The sequence below is a fragment of the Eucalyptus grandis genome, chromosome 4 (genome assembly GCF_016545825.1).
Source record: "Eucalyptus grandis isolate ANBG69807.140 chromosome 4, ASM1654582v1, whole genome shotgun sequence".
NCBI classification, from domain to species: domain Eukaryota; kingdom Viridiplantae; phylum Streptophyta; class Magnoliopsida; order Myrtales; family Myrtaceae; genus Eucalyptus; species Eucalyptus grandis.
This window is the reverse complement of record NC_052615.1, coordinates 18162227-18189289: the sequence shown is the minus strand read 5'-3', so window position 1 is coordinate 18189289 and position 27063 is coordinate 18162227. Positions and strand designations below refer to the sequence as shown.

The window sequence follows — 27063 nt, the reverse complement described above, 5'->3', positions numbered from 1 at the left end:
AAGAGTGGAGTTCAAGCCCTAAATTCTATTTGAGGGAAACCATTTTCTGGTCCGCTTCCTTTAGCAAAATCGGATTTGGGAATTGGGAATCGGTTTTCGTGAGAACCGTCCAAAACCTAATCTTTCTAAGGCGAATATCAAAGAGGATACAAACAAATTCTAAATTTCAGAGAACAAACGGAGAATCGATTATATATATAGTTACGCTCCCAGTGCGAGATCTGTAGTGATACTTGACTTCTACATCCCTTGAGAGCAAGATGCCAGAACCAATAGCGGCACGGATTGGCAAAATTTACAATTTCGTGGACACAAAAGTTTGGAAACAAAAGATTAAGCATAATCAAATTCCATTTATTTAACAGATAATGAGTGATTTTGAATATATTTTCCTAAATCTCTTAATATATAAATGAACGAAAAAGTTCACAAAAATATTTGGGCATAATTATTATTGAATACTTTTTATCGATTAATTATTTCAACTGATAGAAACGATTGTTCTTAAGAAAATATTTTTCAAATAATTCATGCTAATTTCAAGAGACAAAAAGGAGCCTTAAACAACATATTTCTTGAATATGTAATTAATTAATTGAATAATGCCACTTTGCCAAGGACATCAGACGTAACACTGAAAAACAAGAACCCTAATTTGAGCCAAAAAACACAAAACAAGACTAAGTTCGGTTCAAGCAACAAATTTGGAGAAATTAAGAACATCAACGAAAATTTTAGGTATATAATTAATGAAAAGGCCCTATAATTCGCGTCATTTGCTGGGAAATGATCGGTTAATACCGATGAGTGCTTTTCCATTATTAAGAAGTCGAGAAATTGAAAAGGACAAAGAATGAGAACACAAATGCTGCGATTGCTTGAACTGATCGTCTTCTGCATACTAGCATCATAGTTTAGTTTATTGTGCAAAAAATGCTTCAAAATGTAAATCAATATCGGGTTGCAAAGTTGTATGATGATTTGAACTTTTTGAGATAATCGAAATTGAGATAAAACTTTTTGAATCGGGAAACAACATAAAGATTCCATGATATCACATTGAATCACAACTTTTATTCCTCATACAATTATCAGAAAAGAGAGAGCTAAATAGCTTTTACATCGATCATTTGGATCAACCTTAGCAGGTATCGCGCTCGAAGGACAAAAGCTCCAAGGACTTCTGCCCCGGCGTCTCCAATACAAGGGCCACGTAACACGGCGACACCGGCCCGGCCATTAGGAGATGCAGGAAGTACTTGGTGCCGCGATCGGCCTGAGTCTCCCCTCTTCTGATGTCCTTGAAAACCAGGTCGGTGTGATTCTTGCTGTTGAACGTGGTCACTGCAAACTTGCCGACCGCTTGGACGTGTGGATCGTGCACGTCCTTGATCGCCTCCCAGGGTCCGGCCGCCAACTTCCGGCTGACAGTGGCGACGGCCAAGAGAGGGAGGACGGTGAGGAAGATCGTTAGGAGGAGGATTTGAGGTCTCATTGTCGTTGTTTTTTCACTTGATGATGATGGTGCGTTTGTGGAAATGATGGTTGCTTACAGGCAGATTTGCTAGTTTTTATAAAGGCTTATTTTGTACCCAAGATGGAAAAATCATAGGATACATCCTGGATTCGCAATTTGACACCATGGCTCTTTGAAGACTAAAAATGCAAATTTGGCAACCGATTTATTTTTCTTCCATATGGCTATGATTTTAATTTTATTACCATATTTTATAAATAAAGTTTGCGATCCTATGTATTTTATGATGATTGCACGAATGTTCATGAAAAAATATGGGGTGGCTAGCGACGGATTCAAGTGGGATGGCCCTGCTTTTTCAAGAAAAGTTCACAATTAAAATCCTGAGAAGTATTCAAGCTGCCAGAATTTTGATTCTGTAAATTAGGAAGTAGACTATATAACTTGCGTAGCCAATTATCAAACTAGAAGGGCGTGATCATACATATGTTAGAGCAAAATTTTAAAAATTCAGGGATTAGTTGTGCTGATTTGGAAAAGACACAATTCACATTATTATTTTAGCCTAATAAATGTCGGTATGACAGTCTACAGTAGAAAAATGCAGCTCGTAAAGCGGCCACACAACTGAAGCCGCCTAAATAAAACAGCTGAACACACTAACAGATAATAAAGACGATCTAATTTAATTGGTGAGGAGATCGATTGTTACCAAACTCCAAATTAAAATCAATTATGAGATTAACACTCCACAATGGCAAACTTCCAAGTTCTGATGTGGTGTGATATTCACATGTCAATTATTTTATCTAAATCTAGTGGTTTTTTTTTTTTTTTTTTAATGATGGGAAGGAGACGGGACCATAACAAAATGAAAAAAAAAATTATCCATTATATATGATACCCTTTTAATTATATTGAAATTTCCTGAAAAGATTATGATGATTGGATATTGAAAGATTAATAGAGCACCATGATTTCAAAAAAAAGTTTCATATAAACATATGCAATCTGAGAACCGTAACATAATAATTATCCTCATTTATGGTGACGCAAGTGTATATGTGGGGAAAATTACTTACCTTAATTTTGAGAACGACAAATTGTTAAGATGATCGAGATGGAACGCAACTTGTTTATCTTCTCCATTTGTGTACTATTAGCAAAGCTGCTTTACCTTTTAGCCGGACATAAAGGTCGCCTAATTAGGCTAGTGTGAAATTCATTTGAAATTCACCTTTATATCATAAAGAAAAAACCAAAAAATGGATCCCATAATTTGAAAAGAAGTTTACCTGGCAAGACCGATTCATACTTATTGAAATCCTTAATATTTTCAAGCGGTTCACAAAACGTAACATAATAATTACCCTCATTTATGTACCGATTCATACTTATTGAAATTCTTAATATTTTCAAAAGTTCAAAAAACGTAACATAATAATTACCCTTATTTATGGCGACACGAGTTTATATGTAATTGTTATGAAATACATGAATGAATTGAATACAGAGTTTATATGTAATTGTTATGAAATACATGAATGAATTGAATACATAAATGAATATTCATTATATACATTTTATCTAATGTACTTATTATTGTACATTTGTATAATATATTCTAAGTATATCTCCATATACAATGAATGTTCATCTCCCTTATCCAGTACATGTATCATTCGATACATTGATATTAATAATAAGTACATTCTTGTTCTCCTATAAATAGGAGTTTAGTTTTGACGTACAATAAGAACAACAATCACAATACAGTGAAATATCTAGCTTTCTCTACTATCTCTAGTGTTCACTTGCTTTCTTTTCTCAATCTCTTCTCTATTATATATTCGCAACACAATATTTTACAACACGTTATCAGCACGAAGATCTACCGACTGAGTAAGTAATTTTTGCAAGGTGAGTATTCTTTTTATTGATCAACTTATATTTCATCTTCTTTTATCAATTCTTCATTTTTATTGGCCCGAAGCCAAATTTCAAATCTAAAAGTATCATTCTGCTTCTGAAGTAGCGGTGGATATTTGGAAATCCTTTTAATTAATTTAAGAATTTATTTTTGCAAGGATTATGGCAAATATTGAAAAGCCCAAATTCCACATCCTGGAAGTGAGTGGAAAGAATTATCTATCCTGGTGCCTTGACATGGAAATGCACCTCCAAGGGCAAGGTCTCGCTAATACAATTACAAAGGATGGAACCTCAAATGAAAATGATAAAGCAAATGTGCTGATTTTTATTCATCGTCATTTGCATGAGAGCCTGCAGACTCAATATTTATCCGTTCGAGATCCTCATATCTTGTGGAGGAAGTTGAAGGATATGTATGATCATACCAAAGCTGTTATCCTCCCTCAAGCACAATATGATTGGCAAAATCTCAAACTGCAAGATTTTAAATCAGTATTTGACTATAATTCTGCTTTATTTGATATCGTTTCTCAGCTTGAGTTATGCGGTTTCAAACTCGCTGATGCGGAATTGTTAGAGAAAACTTTCTCCACCTTCCATGCTTCAAATATTGTATTGCAACAGCAATATCGGTGTCACGCCCCGAACCTCGAGCGCGCCAACATCCCACCATGGTCATGCAAATGCGACATTCCCAGGTAGCGTTATCGACCCCATTCATTTATTATTGTGCAAGCGGAACGTATTATAAAACCCCTGACAATGAAATACGGGATAGAAAAGCAGGAAGCAAAACCACAACATAACACTTTCATAATTCAATAGAATTACAAACAGAAGCCTACAGCCAAAAGTCTACAAAAGACCGGCTATTAAAAAGAAACTGTCCTACGACCTACAAGTCGGACACGTTCTCCAATCCTTATGACTTCACCTCTGCAACTCCTCAAGGCCAACCAAAGCTATCTAGTCACTCCGTCCACCAGGGACCTGAAATTGTAATCCCCAAACCAGGATGAGATAACGTCTCAGCAAGTTCAACCCCCTAAACCCCTATTAGAAAGAAAATACGCCCAAGGGTGGCCTAGCCACGTCACACAGAGAACTTACCTCGCCTCAATTCCTTCATGCAGGTTAGCACAATTTGTATCACACAATCTCAGGTAGTAATAATAATTCAAACAATTGGAACGTCATCACTTTCATATAAATCACAATCGCACTTAGCACGCATTCCAATTATTATTCACTGTCACACAAGGGCATAGCCTACTCGCAGTTCGGCTATCTACTGACATTAATGCCAGGCATCGCCTCCCCCCTTGGAGCGCAGCTTCGTCACTACGTCGACGGCATTCTCGAAGGAGCATCGTCTCCCCCCTTGGAGCATGGCTTCGTCACTACGTCGACGGCATTCCCGAAGGAGCATCGATCCAATCGGCCCAGCCTCTACTGCGATCGGCATCCACCGCGTGGGCATCCCATGTAGGAGTAAGTCCGGCTCAACAGCCCAGGATGATTCCTCTCAGTTATCACACATCCAAAGCATACTCGACCCCAAGACACTTTATATTTCACTCAATGCTTCCACTTAAAACAGTGATCTCGACAATTTTTCTTCATATTAAAAATATTCCATAAATTACTCACGTGTGTGGGCACACGCTAATTTCCAATCAAAAAGCCAATATCTCACTTTTTCAAACCCCACTATTTAATATAATCATTAAAATCCAATTTTTGCATCAAAACCCGACACTTCGGTTTTTATGAATAAAATCTCTATTTACCACAATCAACACTCAATTTGCCACATCCATTCATCAAATTCAAATTCTAAATGCACAGCAGCAATCAACACGAAATTCTGAGAAAATAAGGTTCCAAAATAATTTTAAGAATTTATTAAATAATTAAATATATTCCGAAAATTAACTAAATAATAATATCCATATTTTCACGATCCACACTCAATTTATAATATACAATCATCAATTTCAAAATCTGACTACACGCGCGATCAGCACGATATTCTGAGCAAATAAGGTCCCGAGATAATTTTCGGAATTTATTGAATAATTAATTTTATTCCGAAATTTATTTAAATAATAATATTTTAATAATTTCGAATAAATATATATTATTAAATTATTTAATAATTTCGGAATATTTAAATAAATCAAAAACAAATTCCTTTAGGTCACATCAAAGCTTATATTAATATAAACATTCATTTAGCCTTAAATTAAACCCACTTTAAGTTAATCAAGCACATTAATATAATCTATACTTAAATAAATTAAACTAACCACCTAAAACACTTAACATAAACTAAACACACCTAAAACATCATTAATCCTCTAATCAAAGTTTAGTGAGCTAAACTCACCCGATTAACGAACCAAGCGGACCAAAATGACGGGGACGATGCGAGGATCAACTTTCCTCAAGGTGGGCTGAGCATCCGGGCTCGGGAAGGCGGCCAAAATGGGCCAAACGTCCGCTGCCATACCCATTTTTCTTCTCTCTGCTCGCTGCTGGTTGAGGCCGGAAAATGGCCGATCCGGGGCTAGTTGGAGTTAGGAATGGGCAGAGGAGCTGAACCGGACCTAGGCGGGGCTTCACGGTGGCCGGAGGCGGCGGAGGGAGCTCCGGCGATGGCCCACAACACTGGACAGCAGCTCTGCGCGTCGGCCAAACCAGGGACAACGCGATTTGGAGGCAAAGATGTGCGAGGACAACCGCATGACGAAGAAAGGCGAAGGCGGTCCCGCGCGACAGCAAAGGAGTGCGACGGCGAGAGGGGCTGATGACTCCGGCTGTGGCTGCAATGGCTGCTGGTTCGGCATTCTCAGATCTGTTGGGGACGCAGGCTGAGGCAAAGCGGAGAGGCGAGCTGACCGGCAAGCGGGCGCGGGCGGCGCGGGGCGGCGGCGATGATGGCGAATGGCGACGGGTGGAGGCATGCGATGGCGTGAGGTCCGGTGACTTGCTGGTCTTCAGCTTCTTCCGGTTGCTAAGTCCCATGACCAGCAAGAAGAGATGGAAGAGAGAGAGGGTTCGTGGGAGAGAGAGAGAGAGGAGAGAGAAGGAAGATGGGACAATTTCTTTTCTTTTTCTCTTTCTTTAATCCAACAAAAATGGCCCACCACCATGACATCACATGGTGTCATACTTCACTATCTCCAAACCTCCCACAACAATCTTCAATGGGTCCAATTTCATTTTCCGCCGGGGCCTAAAATCTTGTACACTAACTTCTTCAATTCCAATCAATTCTCTTCCAATTGAGTCCAATTAAAGTCCATTAATTAATCCAATGTTCCTAATAAGATTTGTGACACATCATGACTTCCAATTTCAGAATTCGATCTCAATCTCATGGTTAATTTCACTTGGGCACAATATTAGTGTGACCCAACCTACTAGGTAGCCTTTAGAAATTTTCATACATTTGACCTGAAATTGATCACCTCAAGCCACAATGTACATCTTTGAAACATTGGCGACTTTCGATTGTCGGGGTAATCTCAAGGTTTCAAATATGAACACAGGGTACCCAATCGATAGAGAAGTTGGTCCAGTGCCGATCGACAAGAATTGTGCGATCTGGTGGAATCACCCACACCTGATCACATGCCTCTATCGAGTCGACCTATCTCCGATCTCTAATCGATTTTTAATTATGCCATAATGACCCTTACAAATTAGCTCGATCGAAAGATCGTTTCCTGGTCAAATTCTCGAGTCTGATGCATTAGAATTTTTTAACGGCTTCACCTGATAGACTAGTTTTCACATGAGTGGCCGACTCAAGGAAATGAACTATATGCGTGCCAACGAAATGTCCGTCTCAATTTATTGAAAATAGAATTGGAAAATCGGGATGTCACAACCAGCAGCGTCAGTTTGCCACATACTCTGAATTAATTTCTGTGCTTCTTACTACCGAGCAAACTAATGAATTGCTGCTCAAAAATCATGATCTTAGACATATCGGCTCAACAAAGATTGCACAAAGCACATGCTAACTTTGAGAAAAATACTGGCCATTTTAAGGGCTATAAGCGCATGCAAGAACATAATCCTAGAAGGGATAGCAAGAAATTTAACCACCCTAGGAAATCAAATTTTAGCTTGAATCATGGCAAAGAAAAGAAGCCAAAGAAGGTGATTAATGAAAGTATTTGTCATCGCTGTAGCATGACTGGGCACTAGTCACGTACCTGTCGTACGCAAAAACATTTTGTTGACCTATACCAGGCATCTTTAAAGAATACGGACAAGCGTGGTGAATCTTATGCCATTGAAATCAATCCTACTGCCATTACCACTGTTAAGGCTAACAATATCTCCATTGGTGGGACTCCTCTTGCTCCTGAAGTAGCAAATGCATCATTGTATGTCTCTGATTTCTTTGAGGACCTCTGATTACTTTGATGAATTAGATTGGTAGATGATAATTTAAACTTTGAATTTTATGTTGTTTCACTTTAAATGTATTACTTTTTTATTGTTCTTTATGAAATGCTTATGAACCTTATATAATATTTATTTTTGAAATTTTATTCGACTATATAATTAATATGCAACTTTTATGATACTTGACACCTGAAGTTGTCAATATAAATGCAAATGGAAAATATCGAGAAAAATGAAGATATTTGTTTGCTTGATAGTGCAACAACACATACTATATTTCGTAGTAGACATTTTTTCTCGAGTATGACATTGCGTAAGGCATAAATCCATACAATATCAGGTTTTGTTCCGATTATTGATGGTTTTGGGAATGCTACAATTATTTTGCCAAATGGCACAATCCTGCATATTGAGAATGCATTTCTAAGCATTCGATCAAAAAGGAATCTGCTTAGTTTCAAAGATATACGCCGTAATGGGTATCATATTGAGACTATTTATGAGCAAAATAAGGAATATATTGGCATTTCCTCTTATAAGATGGGCCTGAAAACCATCCATGAGAAGTTAGAAGCTTCTTCTATGGGTTTGTATTGTGTCATGATTAAGGCTGTTGAAACCTATGCCACCACATCCTAGAGCTTAGTAAGCCTTGATCAGTTTGGACTGCGGCATGATCGCCTTGGTCATCCTCGCGCTTCAATGATGCGTAGGATAATTCAAAATACAAAATGGCACCCTTTAAAGGATATAAAGGTATTGTTGTCCAAAGATTATAATTGTGAGGCTTGCTCACAAGGAAAACTCATTATCAAACATTGTATAACAAATGTTAATTTTGAATCTCCTTTATTCTTGCAAAGAATTCAAGGTGATATTTGTGGACCAATACAACCACCAAGTGGACCATTTCGATATTTTATGGTATTAGTGGACGCATCCTGTAAATTGTCCCATGTTTGCCTATTATCTACGCGCAATGTCGCATTTGCACGTTTACTTGCGCAGATTATAAAGCTTCAGGCACAATTCCCTGATTATCCAATTAAGAGCATAAGGATGGATAATGTTGGTGAATTTACATCAAAGAGTTTTGATACATATTGTACTTCACTCGAAATCGAGATTGAGCACTCGGTTGCATATGTTCATACTCAAAATGGATTGGCAGAATCCTTGATTAAACGTATTCAAATCATTGCCCGCACTCTATATTGAGAACGAATCTCAATGATACAGCATGGGGTCATGCAGTTTTGCATGTGGCAGCTCTAATAAGATTACGCCCCACTACTAGTCTTTTACAATCTCCATTTCAAATGGTTATTGGTTATGAACCAGATATTTCACATTTACGCACCTTTGGTTGTGCAGTATAGGTGCCTATAGCATCGCCAAAAAGGACGAAAATGGGTCCCCAATACCGTTTGGGCATTTATGTTGGGTTTAATTCACCGTCTATCATTAGGTTCTTGGAACCAACTATTGGTGATCTTTTTACTGCTAGATTTGCAGATTGTCATTTCGATGAGACTAGGTTTCCATCAATTGGGATACCTACAACTTCCATGACTACAAAACAAAAACCAGTTAAGATTTTTTCCTGGAATGAGAAAAAATTATCTTAATTAAACCCAAGGACTCGTGAATGTGAAAACGAGGTGCAGCGCATAATCCATTTACAGGCTATGGCCAATAGACTTCCTGACGCATTTAATGATGCTACTAAGGTAACGAAGTCTCATATTCCAGCTGCAAATGCTCCAGCTAGGATAGCTGTTCCCGAAGAACAAGCTAAAATGGATCAAAATCCCCCGCACTTGAAGCGTGGTAGACCGATAGGATCAAAAGATACTGCTCCTCGAAAATGAAGGGGAAATAATCAAGAATCCGCTCCAGAAGAGCCTGGCATTGTGCTTGCTCTCGAAGAGCTTATTGCCCCTGAAGAGGCGCAAACCCATGAAACGAACACTAACCCCGAGAATACCGAGAATTCCATTACATATTGTAATGAAATTTGGGATCGAAATGAAATCATCATTGATGATGCTTTTGCATTCTCAGTTGCTCATAAAATTATGGATGATGATTGTGAGCCGCAATCTATTATTGAATGTCATCAAAGGCAAAATTGGCTTAAGTGGGAGGAAGCAATTAAAGCTAAATTAGCTTCCCTAACTAAACGAGAGGTTTTTGGACCTATAACTCGTATCCCTGATAATGTAAAGCCTATTGGATATAAATGGGTATTTATCCGAAAACGAAATGAGAAAAACGAGATTGTCAGGTATAAAGCCCGACTCGTTGCCCAAGGATTCTCCTAGAGACCTGGGATTGATTATAATGAGACATATTCACCTGTGATGGATATGATTACATTTTGTTTTCTCATTAGTCTAGCAATCTTTGAAAGATTGGAAATGTGTTTTATGGACGACGTGATGGCATATCTATATAGCTCGTTATACTCTGATATTTATATGAAAATTCCTGAGGGATTCAAAATGCCTGAAACATGTACTCCTCGCAATTTATTTTCAATAAAATTGCAAAGATCCTTGTACGGATTAAAGCAATCCGGTTGCACGTGGTATCAACGCCTAAGTGAGTACTTAATTAAGGAAAAGTACAAGAATGATCATATCTGCTTATGCGTGTTTATTAAAAAATCATAAACCGGATTTGCTATTATAGCAGTTTATGCCGACTATATAAATTTAATTGGAACTCCATAAAAGTTAGCTGAAACTGCTAAATATTTGAAAATGGAGTTTGAAGTTAAAGATTTGGGTAAAACCAAATTTTGTCTTGGTCTAGAGCTTGAGCATAAAACAAATGGAATAATCGTCTATCAATCAGCATACGTTGAAAGATTGCTTAAACGTTTCAATATGGACAAAGCTCACCCATTGAGCACCCTTATGATTGTAAGGCCTCTAGATCCCCAAAAGGACCCATTTCGTCCTAGAGAATATGATGAAGAGATACTTGATCCTGAAGTACCATATCTCAATGCAATTGAGGCTTTGATGTACTTGGCACAATGTACGAGACTAGATATCGCTTTTGCGGTAAATTTATTGGCACGTTTTAGTTTTGAGCCAACTCGGAGACATTGTAATGGAGTTAAACATATTTTCCGTTATTTTCAAGGAACCATAGATTTGGGATTATATTATTCCAAGGATTCCACTAACTCTAGTTTAGTTGGATATGCTGATGCTGGATATAGATCCGATCCACATAAGGCTCACTCTCAAACCGGGTATTTATTTTGTTATAACGGCATCGCTATTTCTTAATGTTCTACGAAGCAATCACTAGTAGCTACATCTTCTAACCACTCTGAGATTATTGCTTTATATGAAGCTGGAAGAGAGTGTGTTTGGTTAAGATCCGTTATAACACATATTCATAATTCTTGTTGCTTAATACCGATTACAAATTCTCCAACTATAATTTATGAAGATAATGCCGCTTGTGTTGAACAAGTCAGGGGAGAATATATCAAAGGTGATAGGACTAAGCATATCTCGCCAAAATTTTTCTATACTCATGAACGTCAAGAAAGTCGACAAAGTTAAATAGATTCGATCCATAAATAATCTTGCAGATCTTTTTACCAAATCATTGTCAACATCAAGTTTTGAGAAATTAGTATATGGCATTGGTATACGGCAAGTTTACAAGATGCAAGATTGATTAGCCCCAGCAGTGGCTACATGGCTCAATTGAGGGAGAGATATTATGAACTATATACATTGCAGCATTGATATGCGGCGAGTTCACAAGATGCAATAATAATTAACTCCAGGAGTGGCTATATATGCATTGCACTCTTTTTTCTTTATGTTCGGTTCTTTCCCATAGGGTTTTTCCGACTTAAATTTTTTAACGAGGCAATTAATGCATCCATAAAAGGGAGAGATCATAACATTTGTGCTCTGCACTCTTTTTCCCTTTTGTCCGATTTTTATCCTACTGGGTTTTTCTGGCTTAAGATTTTTAATAAGGCAGTATCATTCGATGCACATTCGTAATGAATATGATGAATATTCAAGGGGGAGTGTTATGAAATACATGAATGAATATTCATTATATACATCTTATCTAATGTACTTATTATGGTACATTTGTATCATATATTCTAAGTACATTTCCCTATACAATGAATGTTCATCTCCCGTATCTAGTACATGTATCATTTGATACATTGATATTAATGATAAGAACATTCTTGTTCTCCTATAAATAGGAGTTTAGTTTTGATGTACAATAAGAACAACAATCACAATACAGTGAAATATCTGGCTTTCTCTACTATCTCTAGTGTTTACTTGCTTTCTCTTCTCAATCTCTTCTCTATTATATATTCGCAACACAATATTTTACAACAGTAATTACTTAATTTAAATTTTGAGCACGGCAGATCTTCATGATTAGTGATATTGAATGTAATTTTGGAAGCTAAGTCAATTTTCTCTCCATTCGTGTGTCATAAGCATAGCCGCTTGACTACTAAACCCCACATAACTCCGCCCAATTTGATAATACGAAAACCTTAATCCGAAAACTTCGACTCCAATCTTGGAAGCCGAATCAATTTTCTCTCCAACCGTGTATCCTAAGGCTGCGTTTGGTCGTCTAGATTTCTATACGGGATAGGACTGGATATGATAGGATAAGAAATACATGGATTTCTTTATATCCCATCAACTGTTTGGTGAACTACGGATTTAAAGTCAGATATCCTCATATCTTATCCAATCTATCGTTTAGTGAACTACCGATTTAAATTGGGATATTTTAAAAACAATAACATTAGACAAGTACAAATTTGCAGGTTTAATATTCACAAAATCATCCAAAACAATATATCTTTTTTAAATTAACAAATTCTAATCGAATTTCATGATTACACATCGTAATAATATTTTTCGTTCCTTTGAAATAATCTTTTGGATACCCCATCTATATCAAACATTTTTAGAATAACCTCAATTTCAATATATTCTTTAACCCAGAAAATAATTAACTTTACCCAATCTATCTCTCTCTCTCTCTCTCTCTCTCTCTCTCTCTCTCTCTCTCTATATATATATATATATATATATATATATATATATATATATATTTACTTTGAAACATGAATTCTTTTTCTCTCTTACAATTTTTTCATTTGTTTCCATTTTGTTACAGGTCCAATACCAAATCAAACAAATGCCCAATTAGAACAAAGCATAAAGTCTAAAGTTCATTTGTTTTTTTTTTTTTCCAGCTGTCACGAGGATGCAATGACAGTTAATCACGTTAACGAACGATCTCTGAACAATTTGCATTTATAAAGTACATTACATTTGTTGAGTATTGGCCAGCTACATTTTGACCAAAGTAAACTCATGTTCACGTCCATATAAAGCAGTAGATGCGAACTATCTTGACTTAAGGCTTCTTTTAAGTTCATGGCTAGGTTTTTTGCCAAAGAGACAGAGAAGCTATTTATGAAAATAAAAGACAGAGGCAAAGAAACATGGTAGAAAATTTAATGATGGAAGATAACGTGGTAGATAAAATTTAATGATAGAGACAACATAGTACTTCAACTTTAAAATGATAAAGTCATCATTCAAACATTATATAAGAAATATATGTCTCAATAATGACAAATCAGCACCATATTACACATGTCTAATAAAATGAAAAAAAAAAATCTTATAACACAAGTCTTGCAACAATGGAAAACAAATGATTTTTTTTTAAATAATATAAAATCATACAACTCCTCCATGTCCTCGACTTGCATTCCACTCATTAAACATTTGTACTGCCAAATTTTGCCTCCATGTTGCCCAATGATCCGACGGCTCGACAACATCAATTGTTTCCACATCTTCAATAGTGGTAGCAACTTCATCTAATTGTGCCTCGATTGGATCCATAGCCATTTCTCTTCTTATCAAGTTGTGCAGAAGGCAACAAGCTATGATTATTCGACCTTACATTCTAATTGGATAAAAAGATGGACTCCTAAGAATAGCCCACCGTAACTTAAGTAGATCGAAGCATCTTTCTATGACATTTCTAGCTTGAGAATGCTTCAAGTTGAAGTACACCTCGGGTGAATTTGGTGTACGACCTTCTGTCCACTCAGATAGATGGTATCGAGTACCTCTATAAGGAGGAGCAAGAAAGCCCTCCCCATTTGTGTAACCAGCATCTACAAGATAATAATTACCTAATAACAAATGATGATATTATTAATTGTCTTAGAACCTTTAAAACCTACAATACATAGAATGCAATATATTAATAATGGCTTATCTTACCAACGGGGATCTTTAAACCATTAGGTTTAACTATAGCATCTCGAAGCACTCTAGAATCCGCTGCTGAGCCTTCCCATCCAAGTAAAACATAAATGAATCTCATGTCACGTGAGCAAACTCCTAATACATTGGACGCAATCTCACCCTTTCTATTTTGGTACCTCAGTTTATCAACCTCTGGAACACGTACCCTTATATATGTGCCATCTAATGCTCCTAAGCAACCCTAGAAACATAAAATCAATAAAATAACATTATCTTTAAAGTATTAAATTAGTCCATGAAATAGCATAACAAACATACCTTAAACCACTTCCATCTCTCATCGACACATTCCTTTGGAACGGGTTCAGGTGAGACAAGAAGCACACTATGCATGCTTATCACCGCATTTAAAACTTGAGATAGCTAGTATAAGCACCTAGAGGGGGGTGAATAAGTGTGAAAATATTTTCTCGGGATAAGAGAGCAATATTAAGCGGACAATAGATATGAAGTTCTCATTTCGTTAACAAGGCGAATTATGATTAAAGTAAAGCAAAGAGTAGGGAAGAGAAAATGAACGCATAAATTAAAGTGGTTCGGCTTATTCCAAGCCTACGTCCACTTTTCCGCACTGACAGCCCACCGGCTGGATTTCACTATGAACAAAAGAGATGTTACAGCAAGGTTCTCCCTTGATTCCACAGTGTAGATATTCTACCACACTTCCTCAAGGTTTCTCAATAATATGAACTCTCTTTTGCGTACAAGATTTCGCTCAGAAAATGAATTGACTAAGAACAAAGAGTTTCAGACTTTGGAATTCTTCTATCGCGCACACACTCGAACAACTGGAATGTCTTCCTTTTATACTCTTTTATGCCATCATACCCGTTGGCACTTACTAAAGGAATTCTTCACATCTTCTCGTTGGACATAATCAATTAGGAAGATCATTCAAGCTATTTAAGGAACATGTCGATAGCCCATCAATCCTGCTCGCCCATACAATCATGATCTTGGTTTCCATAAGTAGAACCTTCCAAGTATACTTCGCCAATCATCAGATCCTCAATCTTTGAATCAATAAAGGATTCCATTATGTCATATCCAGCCAAGAGATCTTCTCCAGTCGATAAGGTCAAATCCTTAGCGAAACATCCAGTCCTGGATAGCCCTTCTTCGACGGATTAAAAACTGTCAATGAGAATAGACTTTGAGTCTTGAGTCTGGCAGTCCAGAGGTCTTTAGACTTTAAGTAGTGGAGTCTGCAAATCTTCAAACTAGACTAATGGAAACGTTTTGTCAGCTTCAGAATACTCCAGGAAGATTTCTCCAACAAAACTAAGTTAAAATACCTACTTATTGTCTCCCCATACCTCATAAATCTAAACTTGATGACTCGATTTTTCACGTGATGGGCAAGTATATGTAGAAACATGGCCATTTGTTCTTCTATAGTTACAAGTCCATCTTCTTTTAACCCACCAATTGTACGTGCCAACTCGCATAGTAGAGTAAATGTACGTCTATCCATCCTAGGTTGTTCCACACAATTCAAGTCATTGCTCTTAATGAGGCGGTCAAGGTGATCTAAACGAGCTTGGATTCTAATAAATGTCCGGTCCTTCAATATATGCTTGCGGTAGTGCCTTTTAGCAGCAATGGACACTACTAGCATATACATCATACACAAAAGCAACATTTGGAGGCTCATCTTCTCTAATATAAGAATGGTGAAAATTTCCTCTCTATTGTTGTGATCCATTTCTAATGAGAAAAAAAAATAACATTAGACAAGTACAAATTAATAGGTTAGATAATAGAAAAAATATATAAAATAATATCTTTTTCAAATTAGTAAATTTCAAGGAGGTTCTCCTTCCTCCTTGCAGTAAGGAGAAAATCCTTGATCTTGTGGATTTGCTTCGGTTGTTTTTCAAAGCCAAACTTTCAAGCATGCCCAGTGAACATTTGAGTATATAATTCGTGCATTCTCACCACTCCCAAATCAATCCCACAGCAATTGGTTCATGGTATACTAGATAGAGACTTCGAGCATTGAAATATGCTAGACTAGGTTTTTGATCTATTAAGAAATATTCTTAGCTTCTTCTGCTTTGGGTATTTGCCCCTTTCTTGACTAGATTTCCCCCGATTAAGTTAATGAAGACAAGTGTGATGTTCTCAGTTTACTAGGTGCTGCACAAGCTATTTCACAGCTAAGAATCTATTAACCTGCGACATGTGCATATTGTTATTTGCAGATTTTGCATTAGACATCACTTCCCTAAAATTTATGAAGTAAAAATTGAGAGCACACACACGAAAAATATACTAGTGTAGTGAGATTCTTTGCATATCTTTACATGGTTGGTGTCTACATTTCTTTGGAAAAAGCTTTTAGGTTCTTCTACAACAAACGGCATTTTCATCGTCATCAACAACGAATCAACATTTGGCAAGCCTCTTATCTAACTTATTCGGTTTCCTAAAGCTAATATGGGAAGCTCGTAACACTTGCCAATTGGTCATTTGATTGAGTAAAATGGGCACATCTTGCTTTAGAAGCACCTAAAACTCTTTCGTGCGCGGTCGTCGTGGGAAAGGCGTTGGGGGAGGGAAGGGGGGGTTGGAGAAGGGAGAGAAAAACCACGGCAAGACACGAACAATTGTGAATCTTTTGAGCCAGCTACCATAGGAACATTGTCGATTCTCCATAATTATTTAATTATCTCAGAGAGAGAGAGAGATGCAGTAGCCTTGGAAATCTGGGTATCGAAGAACAAAACCCAGAACGAACAATTCGAGTTGAATATATCAAATATTTTGCACAAAAATAGAAAGGCCTTTATAAATCTACAAATTCAAAACTACCAAGAAGACGATCTCCAATCAACCAGCAAAAAAACCAAGAACTACAATTCTGACCTACGTAAGCTGAAACAGAGATGAAACAGGAAAACAATCCACAACTACTTTAGAAATCAACGTTAGAGAGAGAGAGAATGATTATTTACCTTTGAAAATTCGTTGCTTTCGTAAAATTTCGATGAGAATTGGAGAGCTATTGAGGAGAAGGCTTCAATGTCGATACTTTGGAAACAGAGAGTCGGGTGAATGATATAGAAAGAAAAAAACGCATAGGGTTTTATGTTTCGGATAAAAGAAATCATGTCCGACCTTATCCCACCCCCTCGGATTTTTTATCCAGTTTATATCCCTTCTATATCCGACCTTATTCTATCCTATACAGCTATCAAACACGGGATAGGATAAAACATATCATATCCTAGTTTTTATCCGATCGACCAAACGCAGTCTAAGTGTCTACACCAGCCTTTCAAACCCTACATAACTCCATCCGATTAGGCATCCATAAATCTTAATCTTAGAAAATTCCATCTCCCCATCGCAACGAAAAACCGACAAAAAAGAAACTAGATCCTCAATTAGGACAAGCACAACTACCATACGTGGTAAAATATCACCCATTTTTTCAATAAACAAGCAAGAAATTAAAAGTGAATTTTGGGTGCATACGATAAATCGAGGAATATATTTGTTACATTCATGAAAGTGCGGCCTCCTCCGCCGAAATCACATTCCGTTTATTTCACAAAAAATAAGTGATTTTGAACATATTTTCCTAAATCGCTTAAAATATAAACAAAGTTCACGAAAATATTTAGACATGAATTATTATTGTTAATGGAAACACTTTTTATTGATTAATTATTTCAACTGATAGAAACGATTGTTCTTAAGAAAATATTTTCTAAATAATTCATTTTTATTTTCCAAGGGAAAAAAAGGAGCCTTAAAGAACATATTTCTCGAATACGTAATTAATTAATTGAATAATGCCATTTTGCCAAGGACATCAGATGTGACACTGAAAAACAAGAACCCTAATTTGAGCCAAAAAACACAAAACAAGAATAACTAAGTTCGGTTGATGCAACAAATTTGGAGAAAAAAGGTCCCTAATGCTTGCGATGTCTCGGATTTTCGCCCTATTGCATGTTGCAACACCATTTATAAAATCATTACAAAGATATTAGCCAATCGCCTAGCTGCTGTCCTTGGGAACTTAGTTGACTACTCTCAAAACGCCTTTGTCAAAGGGAGGATTAGAGATAACATTCTTTTGGCTCAAGAATTATTTGCTGGGTTTCATTTGGAACCTTACCTCCCCAAATGTGCGATAAAAGTGGATTTTCATAAGGCTTATGATACTATCGACTGGGATTTTCTTCAATCAACACTCACAGCATTTGGCTTCCCTAATGTTTTTGTTCAATTGATTATGGCTTGTGTTCGGACTCCCAAATATTCCATTTCAATCAATGGAGAGCTTCATGGATTCTTTGCCGGAGGGAGAGGACTATGACAAGGAGATCCTATGTCCCCTTATCTGTTCACACTTGTGATGGAGGTATTCTCTGGAATTCTAGTCTCCCAGACTTCTCTTAAGGAATTCAATCCCTATTGGAGGTGCAAGGCAACTCGGCTGACTCATCTTTTTTTTGCGGATGACGTTTTCCTTTTCTGCCAGGCTGACTGGGCGTCTATCACCTTAATGAAAAAGGGCCTTGATATATTCTCTTCATGGAGTGGCTTGATCCCGAATAGAAACAAGAGCGAAATCTTTATGTCTGGAGGACCTCTGTCTCTTCACAATTATATTCAAATGGCCTTTGGATTCCAAGAAGGTACCTTGCCTGTGCGATACCTCGGGGTTCCCATCATCTCTTCTAGACTTCGAAAAGTTCACTGTATTGCTCTAATTGATCGGATCACTGCTAGGGCTCAATCTTGGACTCAAAGATTTCTATCATATGCTGGAAGATTGCAGCTCATCAGGTCAGTCCTCCATTCTATTCAATCATATTGGTCGAGTGTGTTTACTTTACCGACATCGGTTCTGGTTAGTATTGAAACAATTTTGAGACAATTCTTATGGAAAGGATCCGCACTTGGTAAAGGTGGGGCTAAGGTTGCGTGGGATGACATATGTCTCCCAAAAAATGAAGGTGGGCTCGGCATAAGGAATTTGAAAGACTGCAATAGAGTGGCCATGCTTAAGTACATATGGATCCTTTTCACCGACAAAGAATCGTTGTGGTGTCGATGGATCCATTCTAATTTCTTAAAAAAGGACAATTTCTGGATCGCCTCAACACCTTCTACGTGTTCTTGGGCCTGGAAAAAAATATTGCAATTAAGAACAGAGTTTAGGTCTTGCTTCGCTTGGAAGATTGGTAATGGATTTTCGGTTTCTTTATGGCATGATCAATGGCTCGCTGATGGCCCCCTTGATCTTTTATTTCCGACATCCATCATTGAATTGTCGGGTCTCCTTAAGCATGCTGTTGTTGCAGATTTATTCTCCCCCCTCGATCATGCATTTAAGAGTTCACTTCAGAGCTGTGGTTTCTCTGTCCCGGATCAGACTAATGCACCGGATTGTTTCACTTGGAATCAGCACTCATCCGGATCCTTTTCTGTTGCCTCTGCATGGGATTTCATTAGAACAAAGAAGGAAAGAGTTTCTTGGGACTCCTTTATCTGGAACTCTGATATTGTCCCTAGAAATCAATTTAACTTGTGGTTGATTACCAAGAACAGATTACCCACCCAAGAATTCCTAATCCATTATGGTAGAATCGTCTCGGGTACTTGTGCATACTGTAATGCTACTTCGGACTCTATTGATCACTTGTTCTTCAACTGTCGTATCTCGGCCACGCTTGCTTATTTTTGGGCGACGAGATGCAATTTACCTTGGAAATCGAGGCCATGGATGGACAACCTTGCTTGGGCGATCAGGTTGCTCTCCGGTAAGGATTTCTACCATCGGATTGCACGATTCTCTTTCGATGGCCTTTGTTATTTGATTTGGAAGAAAAGGAATGATATTATTTTCCGAGGGGAAGCACTGGTTGTCCCTGCTTTGAAGAACCACCTTATGAAGATAGTCAAAGATAAAGCGACTACATTCACAAGTGTTCCGGATACTCCGAGAAATAGGCGTCTCCAAAGAAGCTGGGATCTTGATCCCTCCATCTTTACAGATCGTCTCAAGCGTTAGTCTCCCCGCTTCTTCTCTCGTTCTGCTACAATCTTCAACATCACTCCGTTTCTTCGTTCTTCGAATGTTTGGCGGAGGTCTGGAGGTTGTACTGGTTTTTGTGTTGTAACTGTGGATCTTCTCCTTTTGGTCCGCTTGCCTTTGGCTTTTCTCACGGCACCCTTCCACTCTTTGGTCTTCCTTAGAGTGTAAGCCTTTGGCGCCGTCTTTTGTATTTTGTCCAAAACTATATTATTATTTACCTTTACCAAAAAAAAAAAAAAAACAAATTTGGAGAAATTAAGAACATCAACTAAAATTTTGGGTATATAATTAGTGAAAAAGGCACTATAATCGGCATCATTTGCTGAGAAATGATCGGTTAATACCGATGAGTGCTTTTCCATAATTAAGAAGTCGAGAAATTGAAAAGGACAAAAAATGAGAACACAAATGCTGCGATTGCTTGAACTGATCGTCTTCTGCATACTAGCATCATAGTTTAGTCTATTGTGCAGTAGATCCTTCAAAATGTAAATCAATATTTGGTTGTGAAGTTGTATGATGATTTGAACTTTTTGAGATAATCGAAATTGAGATAAGATTTTTTGAACCGGGAAACAACATAAAGATTCCACGACATCACATCAAATCACAACTTTTATTCATCATTCGATTATTAAAAAAGAGAGAGCTAAATAGCCTTTAGCAGGTATCGCCCTCGAAGGACAAAAGCTCCAATGACTTCTGCCTCGGCGTCTCCAATACAAGGGCCGCGTAACACGGCGACTCCGGCTTGGCCACTAGGAGACGCAGGTAGTACTCGGTGCCGCGATCGGCCTGAGTATCCCCTTCTCTGATGTCCTTGAAAACCAGGTCGGTGTGATTCTTGCTGTTGAACGCGGTCACTGCAAACTTGCCGACCGCTTGGACGTGCGGATCGTGGACGTCCTTGATCGGCTCCCAGGGTTTGGCCATCAACTTCCGGCTGACACCGGCGGAGGCCAAGAGAGGGAGGACGGTGAGGAAGATCGTTAGGAGGAGGATTTGAGGTCTCATTGTCGTTGTTTTTTCACTTGATGATGATGGTGCGTTTGTAGAATTGATGGTTGCTTACAAGCAGATTTGCAGGTTTTTATAAAGGCTTATTTTGTGCCCAAGATGGAAAAATCATAGGATGCATCCTGGATTCGCAATTTGACACCATGGCTCTTTGCAGACTGAAAATGCAAACTTGGCAACCAAATTAATTTTTTTCCATATTTGCTATGGTTTTAATTTTATTGCCATATTTTATAAATATGTTTGGCCAAATGTTTGCGATCCTCTATATTTTACGATGATTGCACGAATGTTCATGAAAAAATATTGGGTGGCTAGCGACGGTTTCAAGCGGTATAGCCTTGCTTTTTCAAGAAAAGTTTTTTTTTTTTTTTTGGTACGGTACATTTTCAAGAAAAAAGTTCACAATTAAAATCCTGAGAAGTATTCAAATTGCCAGAATTTTGACTGTCTGTAAATTAGGAAGTAGACTATATAACTTGCGTAGCCAATTATCAAACTAGAAGGGCGTGATCATATATATGTTGAGCAAAATTTTAAAAATTCAGGGATTAGTTGTGCTGATTTGGAAAAGACGACAATTCACATCATTATTTGAGCCTAATAAATGTCGGTATGACAGTTTACATTAGAAAAATGCAACACGTAAAGCGGCCACACAAGCGAAGTTGCCTAAATAAAACAACTGAACACACTAATAGATAATAGAGATGATCTAATTTAATCGACGGGGAGATCGATTGTCACCAAACTCCAAATTAAAATCAATTATGAGATTAGCAGTCCACAATGGCAAACTTCCAAGTTCTGATTCAGTGTGATATTCTCATGTTAATTATTTATCTAATTAAATCTAGTTTTTTTTTTTTTTTTTAATGATGGGAAGGAGACGGGATCGCATGTTCATATGGACCGGGTGAAATGGATATGCTTTACGATATTCAAACCGCAAGAAATATTCTATAGAGGGACGATTTCATGTAGATGACCTCACTACGGGGACCGTGCGTATTCCCCGACTTTTGCACCTTTTTGCCGCATCAACCTTTGGCTTTTTAAAAGAGAACATACATGCAGTGTTGAATGATCCTTTGGCTTTTTTTTTTTTTTTTTCCTACTGGTTGGAAGACAAGGAATATGAGGAGAACATACATGCAGTGTTGAATGATCCTGGTATGGATAATCTGAGTTGGTGGGAAAAGATACAGCAAGTCACGACATTGTTAGAGACATGGAGTAAAAAATTTTCAAATGCCCAGAAGCATATCAGAATTTTAAAAAGAGAACTTGAATCCGTTACTAATAGCCAAGAGGTGGAGCATGATAAAAAGAGGGTACAAGAGGTTAAAGGACATATAGAGCGGTTATGGAAGCAAGAAGAAATGTTTTGGGGGATGATATCGAGAATCACATGGCTGAAATGGGGGGATAGGAACACCAAATATTTTCACGCCACCACGATACAGCGCAAGCAACGAAACAAAATATCCATGCTCCAAGTTTCAGATGGTGAGTGGAGCAAGGATGAGGGAAGACTGAAAAAGGAAACTTTAGCCTTTTTTACTGAATTATACAGCTCGGTCGGGCCTCGTAACTTCCAACCCGTCATTGATCAATGCCCTACTGTGGTGACTGATGAAATGAATACACACCTAATAGCAAAAATTACACTACAAGAAGTCAAAGATGCCGTTTTTCAGCTAGGCGCCATCAAAGCCCCAGGACCAGATGGATTGAATGGTCAGTTTTATCAACATCATTGGGAAGCCATGCAGAAAGATATTCTGAAAATGGTAGAGGACTTCATGGAGAAAAGATGCCTCCACCCGATTCTAAATAGAACCCAAATCGCACTTGTTCCTAAAATCCCAAGCCCAGAAAAATTAGACCAATTCCGTCCGATTAGCCTTTGCAACTTTACCTATAAAATTATATCAAAGGTGCTAGCAAATAGACTGAAAAAATGGCTTCCTGAGCTGATTGAAGTTGAAAAAAGCGCTTTTGTGAGTGGAAGACAAATACAAGACAACATTCTCATAGTCCAAGAAGTCCTACACCAACTAAGAACCAGAAAAAGAAAGAAGAAGTTCCAGGCTGTGCTCAAACTTGATATGAAGAAGGCTTACGACAGAGTTGAATGGGATTTCCTAGAAGCTTATATGTTGAAGATGGGGTTTAGCACAACATGGGTAGCTTGGATAATGCAATGTGTAACTACCACATCTTTCAGTGTGAAGTTCAATGGAGAAGCTCTACCTTGCTTTCAACCAGCTCGAGATATTAGGCAAGGAGACCCTCTATCCCCTTATCTTTTCATACTTATAGCCAATGTTTTATCAATTTTAATGAAAAAATCAGTTGCTGATGGGAGTCTTAAAGGTATTAAGTTGAACAATCACTGCCCCATACTATCGCACCTACTGTTTGCGGATGACTCTATTTTCTTTTTAGATGGCAAGATTAGTGAATGCCAAAATCTAGCAGAGGTGTTAAATCAATATTGCACAGCAACTGGGCAAGTGGTAAATCTGAACAAGTCAGGAATTTTCTTCAGTACGGGTTGTCCTTAGACTTTAAGAAGAAATATGGCAAGGGAGCTGAGAGTCCTAGAGATCGAGAAAACAGGGAAATATTTGGGCATCCCCTCTGATTGGGGTAGTTCAAAAAAACAGATGTTTGCATGGATTTTGGCTAGGATTAATATGAAACTGGAGGGATGGAAGGAAAACTTGATGTCTAAAGCTGGAAAGGAAGTTCTATTGAAAGCAGTAGTTCAGGCTATTCCACAATATGCAATGTCAATATTTAAAATCCCGGTATCCATATGCAAAGCCATTGAGCAAAAGATAGCTTCTTTTTAGTGGAAAAACAATGAGGCAAAAGCTGGAATTCACTGGAAAAGCTGGAATATCTTAAAAATGAGAAAAGATAGTGGTGGGATGGGTTTTAGAGACCTCATTACTTTCAATAAAGCCATGCTAGGCAAGCAAGCATGGCGAATGGTAGAAAACTCTCCCACACTATGGATTCAGCTCCTTAAAGGGTTATATTTTCCCAATACAGACTTTTGGCATGCAAGGCAGGGGCAAAGAGCTTCGTGGGGATGGAAAAGCCTCCTAGTTGGGAGGGAAGCAATATCGAATTCGGTTCAATGGGCAGTGGGTGATGGACAATCAATTAGAATATGGGAAGATAAATGGCTCAAGCGGGGTACACTCACAGGACCAGCTAATCGAGAAGACCCCGAGCGGGTAAACGAACTGATTGACAAGCAGACTTGCTCATGGAAAGAAGACATAGTACAAAACATGTTTGAAGACAATATTGCAAATGAAATCTTGGCAATTCCTATCCCAACCACGAGCGAAAAAGACAAACTCATATGGACAGCAACAACATCAGGCAGTTATACAGTGAAAAGTGGGTATAATCAACTAAGGAAAACAGAAATCAATCCAGCACAGCATGAAGCATCAACCTCATACCAAAAGCCTAGAGAGTTATGGGGTAAAATCTGGAGTTTGCAAACCCTCCCAAAAATAAGAGTTTTCATTTGGAATCTATGTCAAAATGCTCTTCCCACGAAGGAGAACTTATTCAGACGAAAAATCATACCTGCACCGACGTGTCATCTGTGCAAAATGAAGCCCGAAACAGCAGAGCATTTATTTTTGCTTTGTCCCTGGACATCCAAAATTTGGTCAGATCCACGCATCAGCATCCCTATACAGAGCAAGGGACTAACAAGCATAGATAGATGGCTTCTTCATTATGGGAGAGGCTTACCAGACACACCACCCCTCGAACTAGTCGCCCAAATGCTCTGGGTAGTGTGGAAAGAGAGGAATGGGGCTATCTTCCGAAAGAAACCACCGGATCCGGATAGAGCAGTCACCGAAGCCCTTGCAAAGCTCGAAAACTTTAGAAGCTGGAACTCAAAACAAGGAAATGGTGGAGAAAGAGATCGTACCTCTGCTACGAAGTGGAGTCCCCCTGCCTCGAAGTCGCTGAAAATAAACGTAGATGGAGGGTTTCGTGAGGGCACATCCACCGGAGCAATCGCCGGAGTCTGTAGAGATGCCGCCGGTGTTTTCTTAGGAGGATTTGCACGCCAAGTGAGAGTGCAATCTGCACTCCAAGCAGAAACCCTAGCTGTGCTAGAGGGGATGGAGTTTGTGCACGAACGGGAGAAAGACAAAAGCAAAAGTGAAAGTATCATGCACGAAGGGGAGAAAGAAAAAAGCAAAAGTGAAAGTACAACTATTACTATTGAGTCTGACTGTTGCTGTTTAGTTCAGGCAATGTTGGGGGAGAACCAAGTTCCATGGGAAGTTGCTGCACAAGTCAAGATAGGGCCGAGCTTCAATGTCCTCTTCGCCTCACTTGCGACTAACTCATGGTTGCAATTTGTTTTCGTTCCCGAACAGAAATTTCTGTTCTTTTGTTCACAGGAACAAAAGGAACAGAAACGCGTTTGTGTGCGTTTCTGTTCCTTTTTTGTTCTTTTGTTCCCAGGAACACAAAAGAAACAGAAACAAGAAACAAAAAAAACTTGTTTCTTGTTTCTGAAACACAAATCAGAAACAAAAAAGGAACAAAATTGTGTTCCTTTTTTATTTCTTGGATAGTGCTCGAACAGGGCCTCCTCTCCCCCGCGACGAGCTTCCTCCTGCGACTGCGACAAGGGACGAGCGACGAGCGACGAGCTTCTCCTCCGGCGACTGCGACGAGCGACGAGCTTCTCCTCCTCGACTGCGACGAGCGTCTCTCGCGACGAGCGTCTCCTCCGCGACGAGCGCCTCCTCCCGCGAGCGAGAGAATTCCATCGTCTTCTCCGCGCCTATCTCGACAGCCGCTGCTCCTTCACCAGTAAACGTCGTCACTTTGCTCCTCCTTCACCGATTGTCTTCACTTCGGCGAGAGCTCGAGTGTTAGGGCTCGCTCGAGGCGCGCTTGCCCGGATCTGCGAGCCGCTTGCTCGAGCGACTCTCGCAGATCCGGGCGAGCGTTGCTCCCAGATCTGCGCGACAGCAGCTCGTCCGCTCGCTCGAGATCTGGGCGAGCGAGCAGAGCAAATGAAGCCGCTGCTGCTCGGCTCGGCTCGAGCGAGCGAGCGGAAGCGCGGCGCGCTGCTGCTCGGGCTCGGCTCGAGCGAGCGAGCAAAGCGTCGCTGCTGCTCGGGCGTCATGGTGATCCATTCATGCCCGACCAACCGTTGAACTTGCTGGGGTTCTCTTAGGTCAAGATAGTAATTGGAAGTGTCATTTTGCGACAATTGAACACACTCGCAGTCATGTTTGGGATATAGCATATGGTTCCATGTCCAAGTTGTTGAACTTGGGTACAACTGAGCCGGCTTTGAAGGAGAATGAGTATTGGACAAAGTTCTATGTAATGCCATGTTGAATGATGTGGAACCTTTGTGGATGCGTCTAGAAAATTGTCATGGTTGATGGCCCGAGTGCCTTCCAGGAAAAAAATGGGATGACTAAGGAATCCATAGATATCTTGACAAGCAATTCAATTCGACCTGCACCGACATAATTTATGGTTTTGATCAGTAATTTGCACACTGTTTTTCAGTTTTAGGCATTCTGAATTATTTCCTATTTGTTTAATCCTTGCATTGTTTTATGCTATCGTCATCTGCCTTCAAGCACTTGCTTTCTAGAATTCTTTAGGAGCTCGAATTACTTTACATGTAGGTCTACACACTTTGTCACGTTTCTTGTTTACTTGCATCGACGGAATCCTTTAACAAACATTCTCCATGGATAGTTGATTCAAAT

The 27063-nt window shown here is 38.7% G+C and overlaps 3 protein-coding genes across 13 annotated transcripts; 1 reads left to right on the top strand and 2 right to left on the bottom strand.

The window, feature by feature from the left end:
• Positions 1 to 1141: 1141 nt before the first annotated feature.
• LOC104442961 (cysteine proteinase inhibitor 6) lies at positions 1142 to 1495 on the bottom strand. The gene has a single exon (XM_010056332.1). The coding sequence runs from the start codon at positions 1493 to 1495 to the stop codon at positions 1142 to 1144; it is 354 nt and encodes a 117-aa protein (XP_010054634.1).
• Positions 1496 to 19198: 17703 nt separating this feature from the next.
• Positions 19199 to 20452, top strand: LOC120293017. Its single transcript, XM_039311765.1, has 2 exons — positions 19199 to 19982; positions 20079 to 20452. The coding sequence occupies exons 1-2, from the start codon at positions 19220 to 19222 to the stop codon at positions 20231 to 20233; spliced, it is 918 nt and encodes a 305-aa protein (XP_039167699.1). The 5' UTR covers positions 19199 to 19219; the 3' UTR covers positions 20234 to 20452.
• Positions 20453 to 20854: 402 nt separating this feature from the next.
• On the bottom strand, positions 20855 to 25536 carry LOC104442959. 11 transcript variants are annotated; one of them, XR_005550353.1, is made up of 4 exons: positions 25245 to 25528; positions 25061 to 25176; positions 24890 to 24956; positions 20855 to 21200 (listed from the first exon to the last, which is right to left on the bottom strand). XR_005550353.1 is itself a non-coding variant. In XM_039311136.1 (3 exons), the coding sequence occupies exons 1-3, from the start codon at positions 25491 to 25493 to the stop codon at positions 24940 to 24942; spliced, it is 336 nt and encodes a 111-aa protein (XP_039167070.1). In that variant the 5' UTR covers positions 25494 to 25534; the 3' UTR covers positions 24599 to 24939. The 11 variants fall into 11 exon arrangements, 1 of the variants encoding a protein (XP_039167070.1); XR_005550352.1 differs by lacking the exon at positions 20855 to 21200 and adding an exon at positions 21207 to 21432; XR_005550351.1 differs by lacking the exon at positions 20855 to 21200 and adding an exon at positions 22413 to 23134.
• Positions 25537 to 27063: the final 1527 nt, after the last annotated feature.

Coding starts and splice junctions, on each gene's coding strand:
- LOC120293017 (XM_039311765.1), top strand. CDS start 19,220: ATGCTTAAGTACATATGGATCCTTTTCACCGACAAAGAATCGTTGTGG. Junction 19,983..20,078: donor GGCGATCAGGTTGCTCTCCG/GTAAGGATTTCT, acceptor TCCGAGGGGAAG/CACTGGTTGTCCCTGCTTTG.
- LOC104442959 (XM_039311136.1), bottom strand. CDS start 25,493: ATGATACTTTCACTTTTGCTTTTGTCTTTCTCCCGTTCGTGCACAAAC. Junction 25,131..25,244: donor GACTCCACTTCGTAGCAGAG/GTACGATCTCTT, acceptor TTCTTTCGGAAG/ATAGCCCCATTCCTCTCTTT.
- LOC104442961 (XM_010056332.1), bottom strand. CDS start 1,495: ATGAGACCTCAAATCCTCCTCCTAACGATCTTCCTCACCGTCCTCCCT.